Source organism: Micromesistius poutassou (genome assembly GCF_964030765.1).
Source record: "Micromesistius poutassou genome assembly, chromosome: 22".
NCBI classification, from domain to species: Eukaryota; Metazoa; Chordata; class Actinopteri; order Gadiformes; family Gadidae; genus Micromesistius; species Micromesistius poutassou.
The window spans coordinates 7,599,700-7,615,698 of record NC_140292.1 but is presented as its reverse complement, the minus strand read 5'-3'; the positions used below and the strand labels follow the sequence as shown (position 1 = coordinate 7,615,698).

Genomic DNA, 15,999 nt, shown 5'->3' with positions numbered 1-15,999 from the left:
AACAGACAAACAGATCATAATGAGACATGATGCTCACACAACACATACTAATATCTCTCCCTCTCTCTTTCTCTCTCTCTCTCTCTCCCAGTCCATGTCGGAGTCTCCCGACCACTACAGCTCGGCGGTGCTGCGGGACCCGGGCAGCCCCGTGGGGGGTGACTCCTCCAGGGGTCCCCATCACCAGCAGCAGCAGCAGCAGCAGCAGCAGCAGCAGCAGCAGCAGCACTACCACCAACACCACCCTCAGAGCCTGGCCCACCCGCCCCAGCAGAGGGACCGCGAAGGGGCCCGGCCCACGCAGCCCTACGTCCAGCCGCAGCCCTACCCGCCACCCGTTCTACCCAATCAGCAGCAGAGGCCGGCGCCGGCCAATCCGCCGCCGGCAGGCCAGCCCCAGTCTCCCAGTATGGTCCAGCATCCCTCGGTCCAGGAGGTGAGCGGGGGGGTCTGGAGCGCGCTGCAGAGTCTCGTCCTATAGAGGAGTTTGTGAAGCGGATGTTTGCATGTTAAGTCGGTGCCTAACCCGTATCGAGGGCTGTTGAAGACGACACGAAACGGGGTTTGAAATGCGTAGTGCGTTTGCATTTGTTTTATGTTCGGCGCGTGATGTATTTCCGAGGGATTAGCGCAGTGTAAAAGGTGGGACAAATGGGATTTCATTCATCAGTGTGTAAGCGGGCCGTGCAAATAGGATATCTTGAGGCTTTAAACGAAGGGGAACGTTTTGAGTCACGTTCGCGAGGTTGAATGTAAAGTACGCTCTGTTTGTTCAGGTTTTGGCACCCGGCTCTTGGCAGGGGGAATTGGCTAGGAAGGTGAAAAGTCGCTTTTGATTTCCTGGTGTCTTAATGTGGTTTGGAACGGTCCCTATCGTTTGGGGGTTTTCTTTCGATTTTTGCTATCAGGCAGGTCACACTGCCTCGTTTACATAATTGTTTCGTTACCGATATAAATCAGAGATGGGTGTTTCTCTTAGAAAATAAGATTTTGTGCTTTTGTGTCAATCTTACTGCGGGACAATGTTTTTGTATATTTTATTCTTTCTCGTTATTCCTGGTTAACCACCATCTTGTTTTTGTTTGGTTTCTAGATGCGCAGACCTCTGCACTCTTTTCCAACATTTGTGGAAGGTGAGTTTCTTGCAATTCTCCTCCTAAAATGTTTATTTTATGTGAAGAGATGCATGATGGGCAAAGTGCATTTTGCTGTTCTCTTACAATGGGGTTACGTGTGGTGTGTGTGTGTGTGTGTGTGTGTGTGTGTGTGTTATAACCCGAGTTCACTATAAATGTGTGCATATCACTCATTTATTTTGTGTGTGTGTATGTATGCGTGTGTGTGTGTGTGTGTGTGTGTGTGTGTGTGTGTGTGTGTCTTTGAGGGCGTGTGTGTGTGTGTGTGTGTGTGTCTGTGTGTGTGTGTGTGTTTGAGGGCGTGTGTGTGTGTGTGTGTGTGTTGTGGTGTATATCACGCACACGCATATGGCCGTGTCCGTGTGTGTCTGCTTTGGATACTCTGGACACACTTCAGCCCCTCCCTGACCCGGGTGCGTGTCCTTTCCCGCCCTTTGCTCCAGTCCCAGGACCATGTGACCCAGAGGACCTGATTGACGGCATCATCTTCGCTGCCAGCTACTTAGGCTCCACCCACCTGCTGTCTGAGCGCACGCCCAGCAAGAGCGCGCGCATGCAGCAGGCCCAGGAGGCCATGCACCGAGTCAGGGTGAGCTCCAGCCCCCGCACCACTCCCAGCATCACCCCCGCATCACCCCCGCATCACCCCCGCATCACCCCTGCATCACCCCCGCATCACCCCCGTCTCCTGCTCTTAATGCCTGGTTTCTAGTTACACCTTTTAATGGGGTCTCACAGGTTAACTTGCAAACATAAACACGTTTTAGAAAATATATCAACATCACATATTGTACTTTTCGTTTTAAATAACAAACTTGTTTTATTTAGTAGGTGTTGCTGCTTATGAATATGCCATTTTTTTATTATTATTATTATTATTTTTTTTTTCTTCAGATTTTCAAATTGCATGTCATCTTTTCCATTACAGCGATTTCGTTGAATCATTTCCAGCCATTACTCCTGATTTGGGAAGGTTTACCTTGTACCAGTTTCTTGTACTGGTTTCTTGTAGCTTGTTGCAACATATCCCTTCCTTATCAGCAATTGGCGATGAATCCACCATTACAAATAACGTCACGTTTACGGTTATTATTGCATTGGTATGAGAGTGAATGTGTAATGTCCCTAAATCAGTGTGTGTACTGTGATGTTCACAGACAAAGGGCTGCTCTGTGTGGGATGGGGTTTCTCCAGCAACCCAAAATATGTCTACATCTCTGCCCATGACTACACTAGTGCAAGTGTTCTTGAGCAAGGCAGTAGCATCATACCATGGAATTGGTCCGTTGTTTGCTGCAGTGTGGATCTATCGGTCTATTTCGAGACATGGGGTTGAAAGCAGGGTACATGGTTTTTTCCCACAGGAATCAATAAAGACTAATTTCTTATCCATAGACATGGAATGGATGCCCAATAATATAAGCATACAAATTCTAATCACGTCTAAAAGTCTTTATGGCTCTCTCCACAGCATTATGTCTGTCACTGGTGGGATCACGTGTTGACAGTATTCTCTTTGTTTTAAATAACCGTGACAACAAGCATTTTGACATGCTGACAGTAGCATTCTGGGAAATGTAGTGTCACGGACCGTAGGTCCAGTCTCTTCGGACCGATGATGCGAAGCCACACACAGTGGTTCTTCCCTGTCTGGGGAACACACGCGTCTGAAGAACTACTTTAAAGTAAGAGGGTCAGGTGTCTGTGTATTGGCTGACTAGGCCACCAGAGAAGGCTGAGGACAGTTTCATTGATCCCTGAGAAAGTCCATTTAAAAGGGCGCCTGTCACAAGAAAGTGATGGTCTTTTTGGGCTGCGTTGGCAGGAAGTCAATCAAACGGATCCCGGATAGTGGTCTTTTGCATGGTAGTCGTAACGTTTTTAGCGGTTTTAATATTTAATGGACTTGAACACGTTTGGCTTTGTGAGTCGGAACAAAATGAGCATTCAGTGCAGGCAGGCATCGAATAAAAACCTATTCAGAAAGCTTCTTGAAAATATCTAATGTGCATCGCTGCTCGTTCTTTCTTTATTTCTGGTCTTTCTCTACATTCGTAGCCCTGATCACCGCTCAGATCGTTGCACATGAAGTTCACAATTCCTGTTGGTGTCGCAAGGATAAGCAGAGACACGTCTCCTCAACACCTCAATCACAGCACATTCCTCTCACTTTCAGAGCTCAGAGGAGGCAGAGCTCAAACACACACGCAGAGGATACACGGATGAGTCATTTGAAACACGGTGGAACTATTTTTGATCCGCTTTACCACCCTAAGCTAAATATAAGGCACAGGAGTATGTCGTGTGATCCTGCTGTTTGAACATGGCATACAACGGGAAGCCGAAGAAAAGGTCTCTGTTGATAAGACATACCGTCAGCCTAAAGGTTTTAGAAGAAGAGAAACTTACACGCTTACTTTAATTTCATTCTGTCATCATCCCCCCCCCCCCCCAATCAGAACGAAAAACACACACAATGGAACATTCCCAGGGGGGAATTGTCATGTCTATGAAAAAAGGCATTGATTTGGAAATGTCAGAAGTGACGACACGCAGCAGTAGGTGATGTGTCTGACTCATGGCGTGTGCGTGGGCGGACGTCAGACCTGCGTGTCAGTCTGGCTGGGAAGGGAAGACTCCATCAGGTGCTGAACTTCAAACGCTGCATCCGGCACAATGGTCGCAGTTTAAGCCGAACCACTATTGATACAAATAGAGCTTAATATAGTACCTCTATGGGCCGCGAGGAGGGCATTTTACACAAAACCCACTGAATAGTGGTGGTTGAACGGACCTTCCTTGATGTGTGTATGTATGCGTATGTATTTATTCATATGTATGTATGTATGGATGGATGGATTTAATATGTATGTATGTATGTATGTAGTATGTATTTATGTATTTATGTATGTACTGTATGTATGTATGCATGCATCAGTGGCGATTTCTCTAAGACTGCAAGGGAAGCTCAGCTTCCCCTAAAATTAAAAAAAGTAAATATAGTCAAATATATACTGTTGTGTTAACATTTCATTGACTAAAAATGCGTTAGAACACGTCCATCTCGAAGGCGAGTTTGTTCAGAATCAGCCGTTTATCGCAGGTCGACTGACTCGATTTTCTTCTCATACACTCCCGTAGCGTCACAGTGCATTTGCCTGTTGAAGCTCAGCATCCATCCACTTCAATGGGGCTGCATAGAACAGCTTTTTTTAGTGCTTCGAAAGTCGACGGTCATTGGATAATGCTGCGATTATGTCCCTCCCATGGACGCTCAGTGTCTCTGGGGGTGAATGGAGGAGTAGGCTGGCCTGGACGCTGGGCTTCTGCGTGATGATTGGAGGGTCTGCGAAAGATTGAGTTGCCGTTTGATTGCCAGCGATTTTGAACTATAACGTTGCCGGAGCTCTCTTCAGTCCTCAGTCCCATCGCAGATTTTGCAAGCGAGTCGAAAGACAAACTGCAACCTATTTCTTGATATTTGCTTGGCGAAATTGCTAGACAATTTTCATCGTACATTTCATACACTTATACACACAATTCCTTGCTTCAGTTGAACATAATCCCCACATTTCCTTGTTCAAGTTTAATATCGTTTTGGTAGTTGGCCATCACTTTGATTGGCTTTGATTATTGGCATGTATGTATGTATGTATGTATGTATGTAGTTATTCATATGTACAGTATGTATGCATGTACTGTATGTATGTGTCATGTAGCATGTATCATGTATGAAATTAGACTATATTTCTGGAATTGCAGGATTTAGCTGTTACCAGGGAAAACTTATTGAGAATCCTACTTTTACATACAAAACTGTGGCAATGCCAGACCAATTACTGTGGAAGGAATTCTACTGCTAAAATCGTTTGAATGCACCCAACATGAGTAGGTCACGCACACACACCCACACACAGACACACACACACACACACACACACACACACACACACACACACACAGACACTCACACATCTTTGCAACGCACACAATCATTTGCATGGCTCCTACGTTGTCGTGGAAACCAGACTGTCAACCCAATCGAGAAAGCAGATACATATTGGTCTGCGCGTCGGCTGTATAAGCTCCGGCGATGCGTGTGAGCAGGGAAGTGGTGATGTGCTGGAGCTCTACCTCGTGTTATGATAGTTCACGGAGTGCCGCAGGGCCCCAGCGTCTGGCTATATAACTATATATACACACGCGGCTGCATCGCCGCAGCTCTGGACAGCCTGTTCTACCCCGTGGATGTCAGCCCGGCACAGCGGGGCTGGCTGCGAGACCGACGTGTCACCTGTCAATCAGACACGCCGCGGGTCCGTGCTGTCGCTCCGATGACGGGGGAAGGGTCGTGACGAAGGAGCAAAGTTTGCGGCGAAGGGGGGGGGTGGGGAAAGTTTCCCCAGCCTCGGCGAGGTGTGGTGTCTGCAGGGCCCCCGATGACGGCAGACGTGACAGACGGTTGAAATCGCGGGGACATGCATTCGCGCACACACGCACGCACGCACACACACACACACACACAGGCGACGCACCCACCGCCCTGGTCTCTGGTTCATGACATGTGGGACGGCGCGTGCGTGTGCGGTGGATAAGGCGTACGCCTCACACCCTCCTAAGAGCCGGTCTTCTTCCTGTTCTTTAAGAGTTGGGTTGAGTGTACATCGCTGTCTTTTCCGTTGCCTTTTCACTCTGCATTTATTTCACTTTCTGTGTGTGTGTCTGTGTGTGTTTGCGTGTCTTGTGTGTGTGTGTGTGTGTGTGCGTGTGTGTGTTTGTATGTGTCTCTCTCTCTTTCTCTCTCTCTCTTTTTCTCTCTTTCTCTCTCTTTCGCTCTTTTACTCCTTTACTTTTACCGGCTTTCATTCTTTGTCCCTCTGCTTTTCTGTTCTCTGCTCTTTGTTTTGGTTTCCGCTCTCTGGTCACTGCAGGCTGCTCAAAAGCAGGCAAAGAACAGGAAGAAGGTAAGACCCTTTTTCTGTGTCTCTGTCTCTTCTGTCGTCCTCGTGTCTCGTACCATCCCTAGTTTCCGCAGAACAGGGCTGGTGTGGGTTGATGTGACAACGTGTGTAAGTGTCCTGTGTGTGTTTTGCTGTGTGTTCCACCCTGCGGTCTCTCGTACACTGGCAATAACAGCTGGAGCTTCCTCTACTGCATAGCAGGGATGTCATTTCAGTCATCATCACGGGAGCCACCGGTGCATTTCGTATTCAAAGGACCATACTTTCCAGAGTACTAAGTATTTAATTGTGCGTTACATGAGTTCCCTCCAAACTTATGTTTCATGGCTCGTTTTAAAAGTCTTGTCAAAGAAGAGGATGTGTTCAGCTCAGACAAAAGCCTTTGCTCCACCGTTGTTGGTAAATGTCTTTGATTTCAATGAATTGATTAGAATTCATCTCTGCATCTCACATCCATAATTCATGGGCCGTTGCGGGTCTTCCATATGTCAGGGGCCCCTTTGTGTGGATAATTTATGGCACATTTATTATGCACATCGCCTGATTGTCATGTAGGACCTGGTCTTGCTTCACGCTTTCAAAGCATCACTGAAGATGAAAAGGTCAAGGGGTCGGGGGGGGAATGTTCCAGCGGGTTTAGTTAGCAGTTTGGACGGAAGAACCACCGATTTAAAACAGCGGAACAAAAAGGAAAATAAAAAGGAATGGCTTCTCATGCAATTGGATGAGATGTCATGAGTATATGCATAATGCATCAACCAAGGAAGAAGGCACCATCTGTACAATGGAGCAGGTGAAGAAGGACAATGTGTGACAATGGAAAAAGCATACTATAATATTAATCATGTTCCTAATTGAACGCATTGCCTTCCAAAAATAAAAAGGCTTTCAGTAGGTCAACTCAAAAATTGTAATGACGCCGAATTTGAACATGAAAATAAATAAGACGTCCACAATTTCAGTTGTTGATGATCTGATCGGACCAGTCCTCTCTACTGGAAGCACTGGTGCCTTTTAATGTTGTCATGACGACGGGTACCGTCTCTGATGAGGTCAAACCTCCTCAATGACGAATCACGATGACATTGTAGGGTGAAGTGAGATGACTGGGTTGTTTAATTCCCATGTTCTGGCTTCAATCCCCAGTGCCCAGTGCTTAACTGGTAGGGTCCCTCTAGCAGATGTCCCCTATAGAGGGGAGGTCTTGAAGGAGCAGTATGACCTCCCCTCTATAGTTACTGGAAGGCCATGCCAACATGTCTCCTGCTGTGTTTCAGTAGTCTGCTTAATATAAGCTTGGTCAAGAGAATTAAACGTAGTGAAGTACGTATGTACGTATGTGTTTTTAGTGTGTTCAGTGTGGCGGTCACGCCGCAGTCAGTAGGAAACGTGGAAACATTGACATAAGTGTTGACTTCAAACGCGTCACTTCCTGTTGGTCTTTGTGATCCTGCAGAGCACTGAAGCAGAGACGGCCTCTACTGGCGAGGTGGACCTCTTCATGTCCACGCAGAGGATCAAGGTCCTCAACGCTGACACTCAGGTAACCAAGGGCGACCTGGAGTCACCGACAGAACCCCTAGGTCACCGATAGGGGCCTGACGTCTCCAAAAGCATCCTGAAGTAACCAATAGCAACCCGATAAAACCAATTGCAACCTGAAGACAGTTACGATACGTAAATATTGACACCGTCACAAAATTGCAACGGGTGTAAAGAAAGTGACTTTCAATGTTTAATATTAAATATTTAAAGGGCAGCCACACCTTTAAAAGATGTGCGTTTGGGTTTTGGTTACTGCGGGGCCGCAGGGCTGCCAGCTCCCCCTCTTAGCGCCCCTTCACCACAGTGCCACTAAGCGGAGGTCAGGTGTGTTTACAAACCCTCCATGAGCGGAGTGGGCCATGTGACTGTGGGAACCGGCAGGGAACGGTCAGCAGTGAAAGGTGAACATCCTCCCTCTGTGGGGCCTTTGAGGACGCACTCACACTAGGCAAAGTGTGAGTGCCCCCCCCCACTGTGCCGCTGGCCTGTGCTCACACTAGGCAATCTCAACCGGGCCTGAGCACGGTTGCCTCTTGTCCATGTAGGTTGCGTATCCGTGCGTGTGTGCGTGTCGGCTCATCAGCATCTGCACCGTGGCCTGAGCACACCTCTCCGAAGTGTGTACCGAGGCCACGGGATTGAACCGTACTTGAGTACGGTGGGCGTGCTCACACTAGCCAAACCATCTAGACTTTAGGGGGCAAACGTACTCGGGCACTGTACAGATGGCCTAGTGTGAGTGCGCCCTAAGAAGTGTGTGTGTCCGTCCCCCCCCACCCCCCCCCAGGAGGCCATGATGGACCTGCCGCTGCGCACCATCTCCTACATCGCCGACATCGGCAACATGGTGGTGCTGATGGCGCGCGGCAAGATGGTGCGGTCCCGGAGCGCCACGCAGGAGCCCCTGGAGCCCAGCGGCGAGCAGGAGACCCTGTCCGGGGACGACCGCCGCCTCTACCGCATGATCTGCCACGTGTTCCAGTCGGAGGACGTACGGCGGCTCCCCTTTGTTGTTGTTGTTGTTGTTGTTGTTGTTGTTGCTTTGTAGCTCTTCATCAAATGTATTTATTAAGGGTCATCAAGGTGTGCATTTACGCATCATGATAGATACAGGGTTGTGTGTTGACGTGATATAGTGTTTTAACTGGAGTGACATGATTAATGCTTGAAAAGAAACAAAAGTGCTTTTCAAAGTTATCCCTTTGCATAAAGAACGTGGTGCTCTGCCTCTCTCTCTCTCTCTCTCTGTCTCTCTCTCTCTCTGGGTCCCCTATGTCTCTCCACCTCTCCACCAGGCCCAGCTCATAGCCCAGTCCATCGGGCAGTCCTTCAGCGTGGCCTACCAGGAGTTCCTGCGGGCCAACGGCATCGACCCCGAGGACCTGAGCCAGCGGGAGTACAGCGACCTGCTCAACACTCAGGACATGTACAACGACGACCTCATCCACTTCTCCAAGTCGGAGAACTGCAAAGACGTGAGTCTGCCACCAGGGGGCGGCACACTGTCAGAGGCCGAGCCTGGGAACAGAGCCTTCACACGCTCTGGGGTCGCTCATACCACTATTTATGAGTGGACTAAAGCCTGGCACACACCAGCTAAGAAAGCACGCAAGACCACACCCCTAGCGATGGATGAGATACATTAGACTGTTTTGGTTGTTAAGTGTGTGCAAGGCATCAATTTGGCCAACACAGCAAACCACCCACTGACCGATTCCAGTCCCCAACAACAGATCAAAAGTGAAACCTTTTCGAATCACAATTGCAGTCTCATGATCAAAATACGTGTCTTTAGCGTACACCGACACGGTTGACATCTTAAAGAACCACTAAGAACCATAGATGAAGTCATGGAGACAAAATGGATGAACAATCGTTCATCCATGAATAATAAAAGAAAAATGTAAAAGGCTTTGCAGACCAGAGTGGAACAGGGGGAATGTGATACAAACCGTGGGCTAACCGCGTCGGCAACACGCCTGGTAGTGACCAGATTCCAATCTGCGGCCCTATGCTACTTGGCTTCCCCTCTCTTCTCCAACCCACCTTCCTGTATCTCTTCATTTCCATTTCCATTCAGGGCATTTAGCACACTTTTATCCACAGCGACTTACAAAAGCACATTTGTCAGAACATTTGTCGGTACAGTAAGGATGTTCATCGAAACAAGTGCCAAGCACTCACATTTTCTAGGTCAACCCATTCCCCGTATACAGCAGAGATAGCTAGGGTAAGATGCTACACAATGCTAAGTGCTGTTTTCAAGTCTTCACCATCCTGTCCATAAAGGCACAGAAACAACCTCACATATACGGCTGTATCTTAACAAGGTCCCGGCCATAGAAAGAGTCATTCAGAGTGACCAGGCGTATTCTAAAAAAAAAAACATTGACCCATAACCAACATCACACACCACACTCCCTGGTTAGTCGTGACCGCTGGCCCCCTCTCTTCCTCCCCCCCCCCCCCACCAGGTTTACATCGAGAAGCAGAAGGGCGAGATGCTGGGGCTGGTGATCGTGGAGTCAGGGTGGGGCTCCATTCTCCCCACCGTCATCATCGCCAGCATGATGCACGCCGGGCCGGCGGAGAAGTCGGGGCGGCTGAACATCGGCGACCAGATCATGACCATCAACGGGACCAGCCTGGTGGGGCTGCCCCTCAACACCTGCCAGAGTATCATCAAGGTGGGACGCCGCAGTAGTTCAGTGTGCGTGAGGGGCCCGAGCGCACGCCCTGATGTCACTGGTTCACTCATTGTTGTTTTTTTTCCTGGACTTTTATGGAAAAACATATTTACACGCAGTATTTTTTATTTACATTTTGCTTTTTCTAATACAGAACACAAGATATTGCAACTGCAATACACTGGACAATTTTTTTTTTTAGCACTATACAATTTATTACAAATTCAACACTGAGGTTATTCATAGGTGGTTCGTTTACGAACAACCTCTAAACGGAAAACAAAAGGAAAATGAAGCAAAATCCAAGGTGACTTTGACGTTTATACACAGGACACCTTGAGGTGAGGCCTGCGGATATAGGGGGATGGAACCCAGTAACCTTTCAGAACATTTGCGTCAGTGCTATCCGATACCCTGGATCGATTGACTCATGACGGGCACATTTTATTCATGGAACCGTCTCCATATTTGTTATGGAGTAAATAGCTGCAGCAGAAGAGTGACATAGGGCAGGTTTCAATCCTATCACATTTCTTTGATAAAATGTTACTTTTGATATCAAATTTAGTATTATTCTCTTACAAGTTTCAGTTCTCTCTCTCTTTCTCTCTCTCTCTCTCTCTGTCTTTGTAACCCTGCCGTCCTGTGCCCCCCCCTCCCTGTCCCCCCTCCCCACCCCCAGGGTCTGAAGTCCCAGTCCAGGATCAAGATGAACATCGTGCGATGCCCGCCCGTTACCATGGTGCTGATCCGTCGGCCCGACCTGCGCTACCAGCTGGGCTTCAGTGTGCAGAACGGCATCGTGAGTGAAGAGCGGCCCCTAGCCAGCCCGCGGCTCTGGGGACGCTGTCGGTTCCCGGGCTCACTCGCGTCAGCATCCTCCCTGTTTAATTATTCCACGGACGGATATAACGAGGCTTCCTTCATTATACCGCTGCGTCCTCGATGAGGAAATGATGTGCAAACGGAACTGCCGTGGGATGGATTGGCTGTTACCGTTGGCAACAGGCGTAGTAGTGGGATCGCGGTACATTTCTGTGAGATGCGGCATCATTCATTCACAGAACGACAACAGTCATGAGACACGTTGAACGTTGGGTTCAAATGATTTACGTCATGATTTAGTGCTCCTGGCGGCAGGCACACACGTGTCTGAGGTTGAATTAGTTTAGTTTAGTGCTCATCTCTGTAAATGGGTTAAACCTGAATTGATTAATCAAATAGGAGGCAGGCTGAGACAAGGACAAGTTGTGGAACGGAGGCATTACACTCCCAACATAAACCCCCAAACAGGGTTCCACTGTTACCTAGCAACAGGCCTAGAGCAGGATCATGAAATACTGCATAAACATTCAAACTGAATGTAATGCATGTGTTCACACTCCCCAAACTTCTTCCTGGAGACAAGATGTTTTCGTTCTTGCGTCACTGAACATCGTCCAGTGAAGATATACTGTAGCTAAAGCTTTAGTTAAAGCCTTAACAAAACACAAACTGTGCTGATTATTTAGTTACTGTAACTTTATGCATGTACTAATGTCCTTACCTAGTTTATTGTTGAGTTAGGTTGTAGATCATAACACATTTGTTTTATTGCTGAATTTCCATGTTGGATAATTATATGATCTTTTTATACCATGGCATAATTTTTGCTGTCTATTAATGGCAGACAATGCAGTCTTCCCATAACAGATTAAGGAAAGCCGGGAATAAACCTTCCCTGAACAATTTACAGGAATAGTATAATAATAGCTTTTTAACTGCAGCTCCGTCCACCATCAGTCACATTTTTCCCTTATCTCTTAGCCGGTGTTTAGTGGAGGGAGGAATCCTGTTTATATGTGTCTCTCTGTTTGTCTGTTTGTGTGCATGTGTGTGTATTTGTGTGTGTATGTATGTTTATGTATGTGTGTGTGTGTGTGTGTGCACAGATCTGTAGTCTGATGCGGGGGGGCATCGCTGAGCGGGGAGGGGTCCGCGTGGGCCACCGCATCATCGAGATAAACAGCCAGAGTGTGGTGGCCACGCCCCACGAGAAGATTGTCCAGATCCTGTCCAACGCCATGGGAGAGGTAGGCACTACACTACACTGCACCGCCGCACACAGGACACAGGACACACGAGCACATCAGCACACAGGACATAGGACACACGGAACAATAGCTAGAACATAGGACACATAGCCCATCAGCACACAGCATAAGACACACAGCACATGCTGGTCCATAATGACTTGAATTATTAGGATGATTACAATGATGACTTGTTAAGCTAGGGTTGTAATTAGGACTGGTGTTATTTACATTTTGAAGTTTGTTTTGTGGAATTGGCCACATGGTCAGGGAGTCGCTGTGACGTTATGTGTTGGGAGGGTCTGATGACTCTCACCCCCTGTGTCCGTCCGATGTGTGTCCCGCTGCAGATCCACATGAAGACGATGCCTGCTGCCATGTACCGTTTACTGACCGCACAAGAACAGCCTGTCTACATCTGAGAGCCTGACTACCCAACATCCTACATCCTACCACCTAAAAACCTACATCCTACCCTCTTGACATGTACATCCTACCGTCTGATCTGAGACCACCTGACCCCTTGTCACCTGACCTCTGACCACCCGACCCCTTATCACCTGACCTCTTTATCACATGACCTCTGACCACCATCTACCCCCTACCTCCTGACCGCTGACCCCCTCTCAACGGGACTCCTCGTTCGCTCCACCTCAGCCACAGACATCCCAAGATATTTATTAGCCATTTTACCATATCTTTTTTTTATTTAAACATCACTTTACGTATCTCGTTTCATATCACAAGTATTCTGTTCTCAACAGCACAGATTTGCCTTAATCTGTATGAGTATGCGTCATGTTTAACATGTAAATACACAGATTATTTCACGGTAGGCGGAGTGTTTAAGTGATATGGTTTATGTATAACCAAAGATAAGTTGTGTATTTTTATTATGCATATTTAGTTGGAAAAATAGAATGATTACATTTACCTTAAATGGTTATATGAATTGAATGTACTTACAAATATGGACCTACACATCTTGGACCAGGACATAAAGACAAATAACTGGAGAGGTTATATATATATATATATATATATATACATATATATATAAATACGGAAAACGCATGCAAAAGAAACCCTACATAATACTTGGGGGGAATACTGGACGTTGCTATGATGAGGGAAGGTTGCCCTGCTGTTGGTCTGAAGTCACTGTGCCGGGTTTGGAGCTAAACACATTTCAATATCATTCATCCTGACGGCTAACAGACCAGGTGATAGAAAGGGATAGCCTGAATTGATGTGAACAATGTATTAATCCAGGCGTGGTTGTCATCCTTTGTATTACGTGGAAAATAAACTCCCCAAAGCCGCCATTGTGGATGTTTAACTCGCAACCTCACTCATATCAGCGGATATCTTTTGATGGGAATGAAAAACATGTACGACCGTTTAAATGTCATAATAACGCTCATGGACATGCAGCGTCCTCCAACACCAGTCGATTATGGCAGCCATTGCACTCCTGATCATCCCTGGAGGATGGTTTTTCTTAACCTCTGGGGGACTAGGGTTAGGGGGGGTGCCATAAGTATATTGCCTGTTAAGCCCTTTGAGACTGTACCTGTGATTAAGGGCTATAGAAATACAATTAAATTTAATTAAATTTAATCAGTCAGGGCCCCCTGGCTCAAATTCAGACGCTTGCTTATTATTGCTCCAGCTGGCCCATCTAGATTTATTTCTAATTTCTCTTAATATTTACCATCTGACTGGGAATTTGCAGGAACACTCTCTGGATTTCCAGCACGCAGGAATGGCTGGAACCCCAAAATAAACCAACACCACACACTGTATCTCACAGCTCATGAAATGCAAAAAGAATCTAAAGTTTATTTATTTCATTTCATAATTTTGAGATCAATATCAAGAATCAATTTTCTTGCGCTGTCAGGGGACAGAGTACACGTTCATAAAATAACTAACAAAATAACAATGTGAGCCCAATGCAATGATTGTCGTCACATCTCCCCCCAAAATACCCATGTACAAAAAGTGTTGATGGTACTCTGTGATATATATAATATGTATATATATATATGTATATGCATAAAAAGGTGATTGTCTCCAGTTGTAAGCAGATAATAAAGAGAAGGGCACATGGGATCAAACACAAGGAACAGCAGATCAGCCAGTAGGTGCTCAAATAACCATAGAAACCAGTCTACCTACGCATCCTCTTTAGATATAACTGGCAGTATAAATCATTGCATCGGCCTAATGTTTGTTTAACACAACAGGAATACATAACGGTCAGGCGACCGCGCCTCTTTAGAAGAGGTCTTTTTTTGTCTGTTAGTCTTTGCGTTCATCTCCAGGATGCTGTGAATGTTCCAGATCGTGTAAATACGTGGTGGGGTCGGCCTGGCATCCTGTACAAAGTACTTTCGGTGAGCTGACGTCAGCACTGAAAGGCACTTTTCTTTATAAAAACAAAAAACAGTTTTTTTTTTTTTTTTACTTTCTAATCCGACGAGAGACATACAGGCGACTTCTATCTAAAAGACGGTTTAACGCAAAACGAAAATTATCTAAAACATTGAATATTATTAAAACGACAAAAGGGAGAAAGGAAAGCATTGTTCTGGGGGGTTTTCGTTGGGTATCTCAGCCTTGTTCAGCAGTCTTGGTTCACTGTAGGTGTGGATGCGTTGCGTGTTCTGGTCAAATGAGCTTCTAGGAGGGTTCCCATTGGTTAAAACTATGGTTACAAGTGTCCACTGGCGCAGTAGTCACACCCTGGGAGCCATTACAGAGAACCAAGTGAATCCCGACTGGGAATCCACCAGGCAGGTACACGATATAAACAAATTTTGTATCCTAACGTAACAAAAACCTATAAACAGACCTGTATAAAGAATATATACACTGCAATATAAAGTTTATGAAAGGGGGCGGGAAATAAAGGTACAATTAGAAATAATACAGCAGAAGATGACCTACCAAAATAAACGTGTTAAAAATATATAATTTTCATAACGCTGTTTGTGTGTGTGTGTGTGTAGCTGGCCACGCACACACACACATGTGCACGGCCGCACACTCAGACACAACACTAAAAATGACATCTTAAAACTTTGCAAAGTTGTAAAAAGTCAACGTCTGGATTTGAACCTTTTAGGCCGAGGACACGCACGCACACACGCGGCCACTGTGGTGCGGTTACCGCGGCAACGGAGAGTGTCTGCTTTTTCTTCGGTGTCGAGAAAAACAAGCAAGCCTCCGTGAGAGCGAGGGGGGAGGGGGAGGCGGGGGGAACAGTGAACAGTGTCATTGGCTGCGGCGGGCCGTCATGTGACGGCGGGGCTGACCTACAGCTCCGTGTCCTTGTACTTCTGGGGGTTGTAGTGGCCGCGCTTGGTCTGCTCGGACAGCTGCCGGCGGTACTCCTCCTCGTCCTCGTCGTACTGCCCCCCCCCCCGCGACTGGGGCTCCGGGTTGGAGCTGGAGCTGAGCGCGCGCGCACACACACACACACACACACAATTTAAAATCCTGACATTGACTTCCATGTCATCCAACGAACCGTGAGCATGACTAGCAAGCACGCAACTGCTGATTGATCATTGTAAAGCAGGAATCGATGTGC

General features: G+C 47.0%; 2 protein-coding genes across 11 annotated transcripts in view; one reads left to right on the top strand and one right to left on the bottom strand.

Moving 5' to 3' along the window:
• The window catches only part of LOC311367570 (uncharacterized protein), a gene marked incomplete at its 5' end in the record, with an annotated part of 16,457 nt that extends 3,627 nt beyond the window's left edge, over positions 1–12,830 (top strand). Inside the window, 11 exons of the mRNA XM_084486396.1 lie at positions 92–151; positions 275–436; positions 1,534–1,725; positions 6,068–6,100; positions 7,554–7,640; positions 8,430–8,633; positions 8,938–9,117; positions 10,117–10,329; positions 11,012–11,131; positions 12,261–12,401; positions 12,752–12,830. Coding sequence (XP_084342522.1) covers positions 92–151; positions 275–436; positions 1,534–1,725; positions 6,068–6,100; positions 7,554–7,640; positions 8,430–8,633; positions 8,938–9,117; positions 10,117–10,329; positions 11,012–11,131; positions 12,261–12,401; positions 12,752–12,823 — 1,464 coding nt within the window. The 3' untranslated portion in view covers positions 12,824–12,830. The remainder of the gene's footprint in view (positions 1–91; positions 152–274; positions 437–1,533; positions 1,726–6,067; positions 6,101–7,553; positions 7,641–8,429; positions 8,634–8,937; positions 9,118–10,116; positions 10,330–11,011; positions 11,132–12,260; positions 12,402–12,751) is intronic.
• Positions 12,831–14,239: 1,409 nt separating this feature from the next.
• tjp2a (tight junction protein 2a (zona occludens 2)) overlaps positions 14,240–15,999 on the bottom strand; it is a 33,441-nt gene continuing 31,681 nt past the window's right edge. For 6 of the 10 annotated variants that reach the window (XM_084486737.1, XM_084486730.1, XM_084486732.1 and 3 more), the window contains one exon: positions 14,241–15,860. In XM_084486737.1, the coding sequence (XP_084342863.1) occupies positions 15,722–15,860 (139 nt within the window). In that variant the 3' untranslated portion in view covers positions 14,241–15,721. Of the gene's footprint in view, positions 15,861–15,999 lie in introns of all 10 variants that reach the window. The other 4 variants (XM_084486739.1, XM_084486738.1, XM_084486736.1 and 1 more) reach the window with 3 other exon arrangements.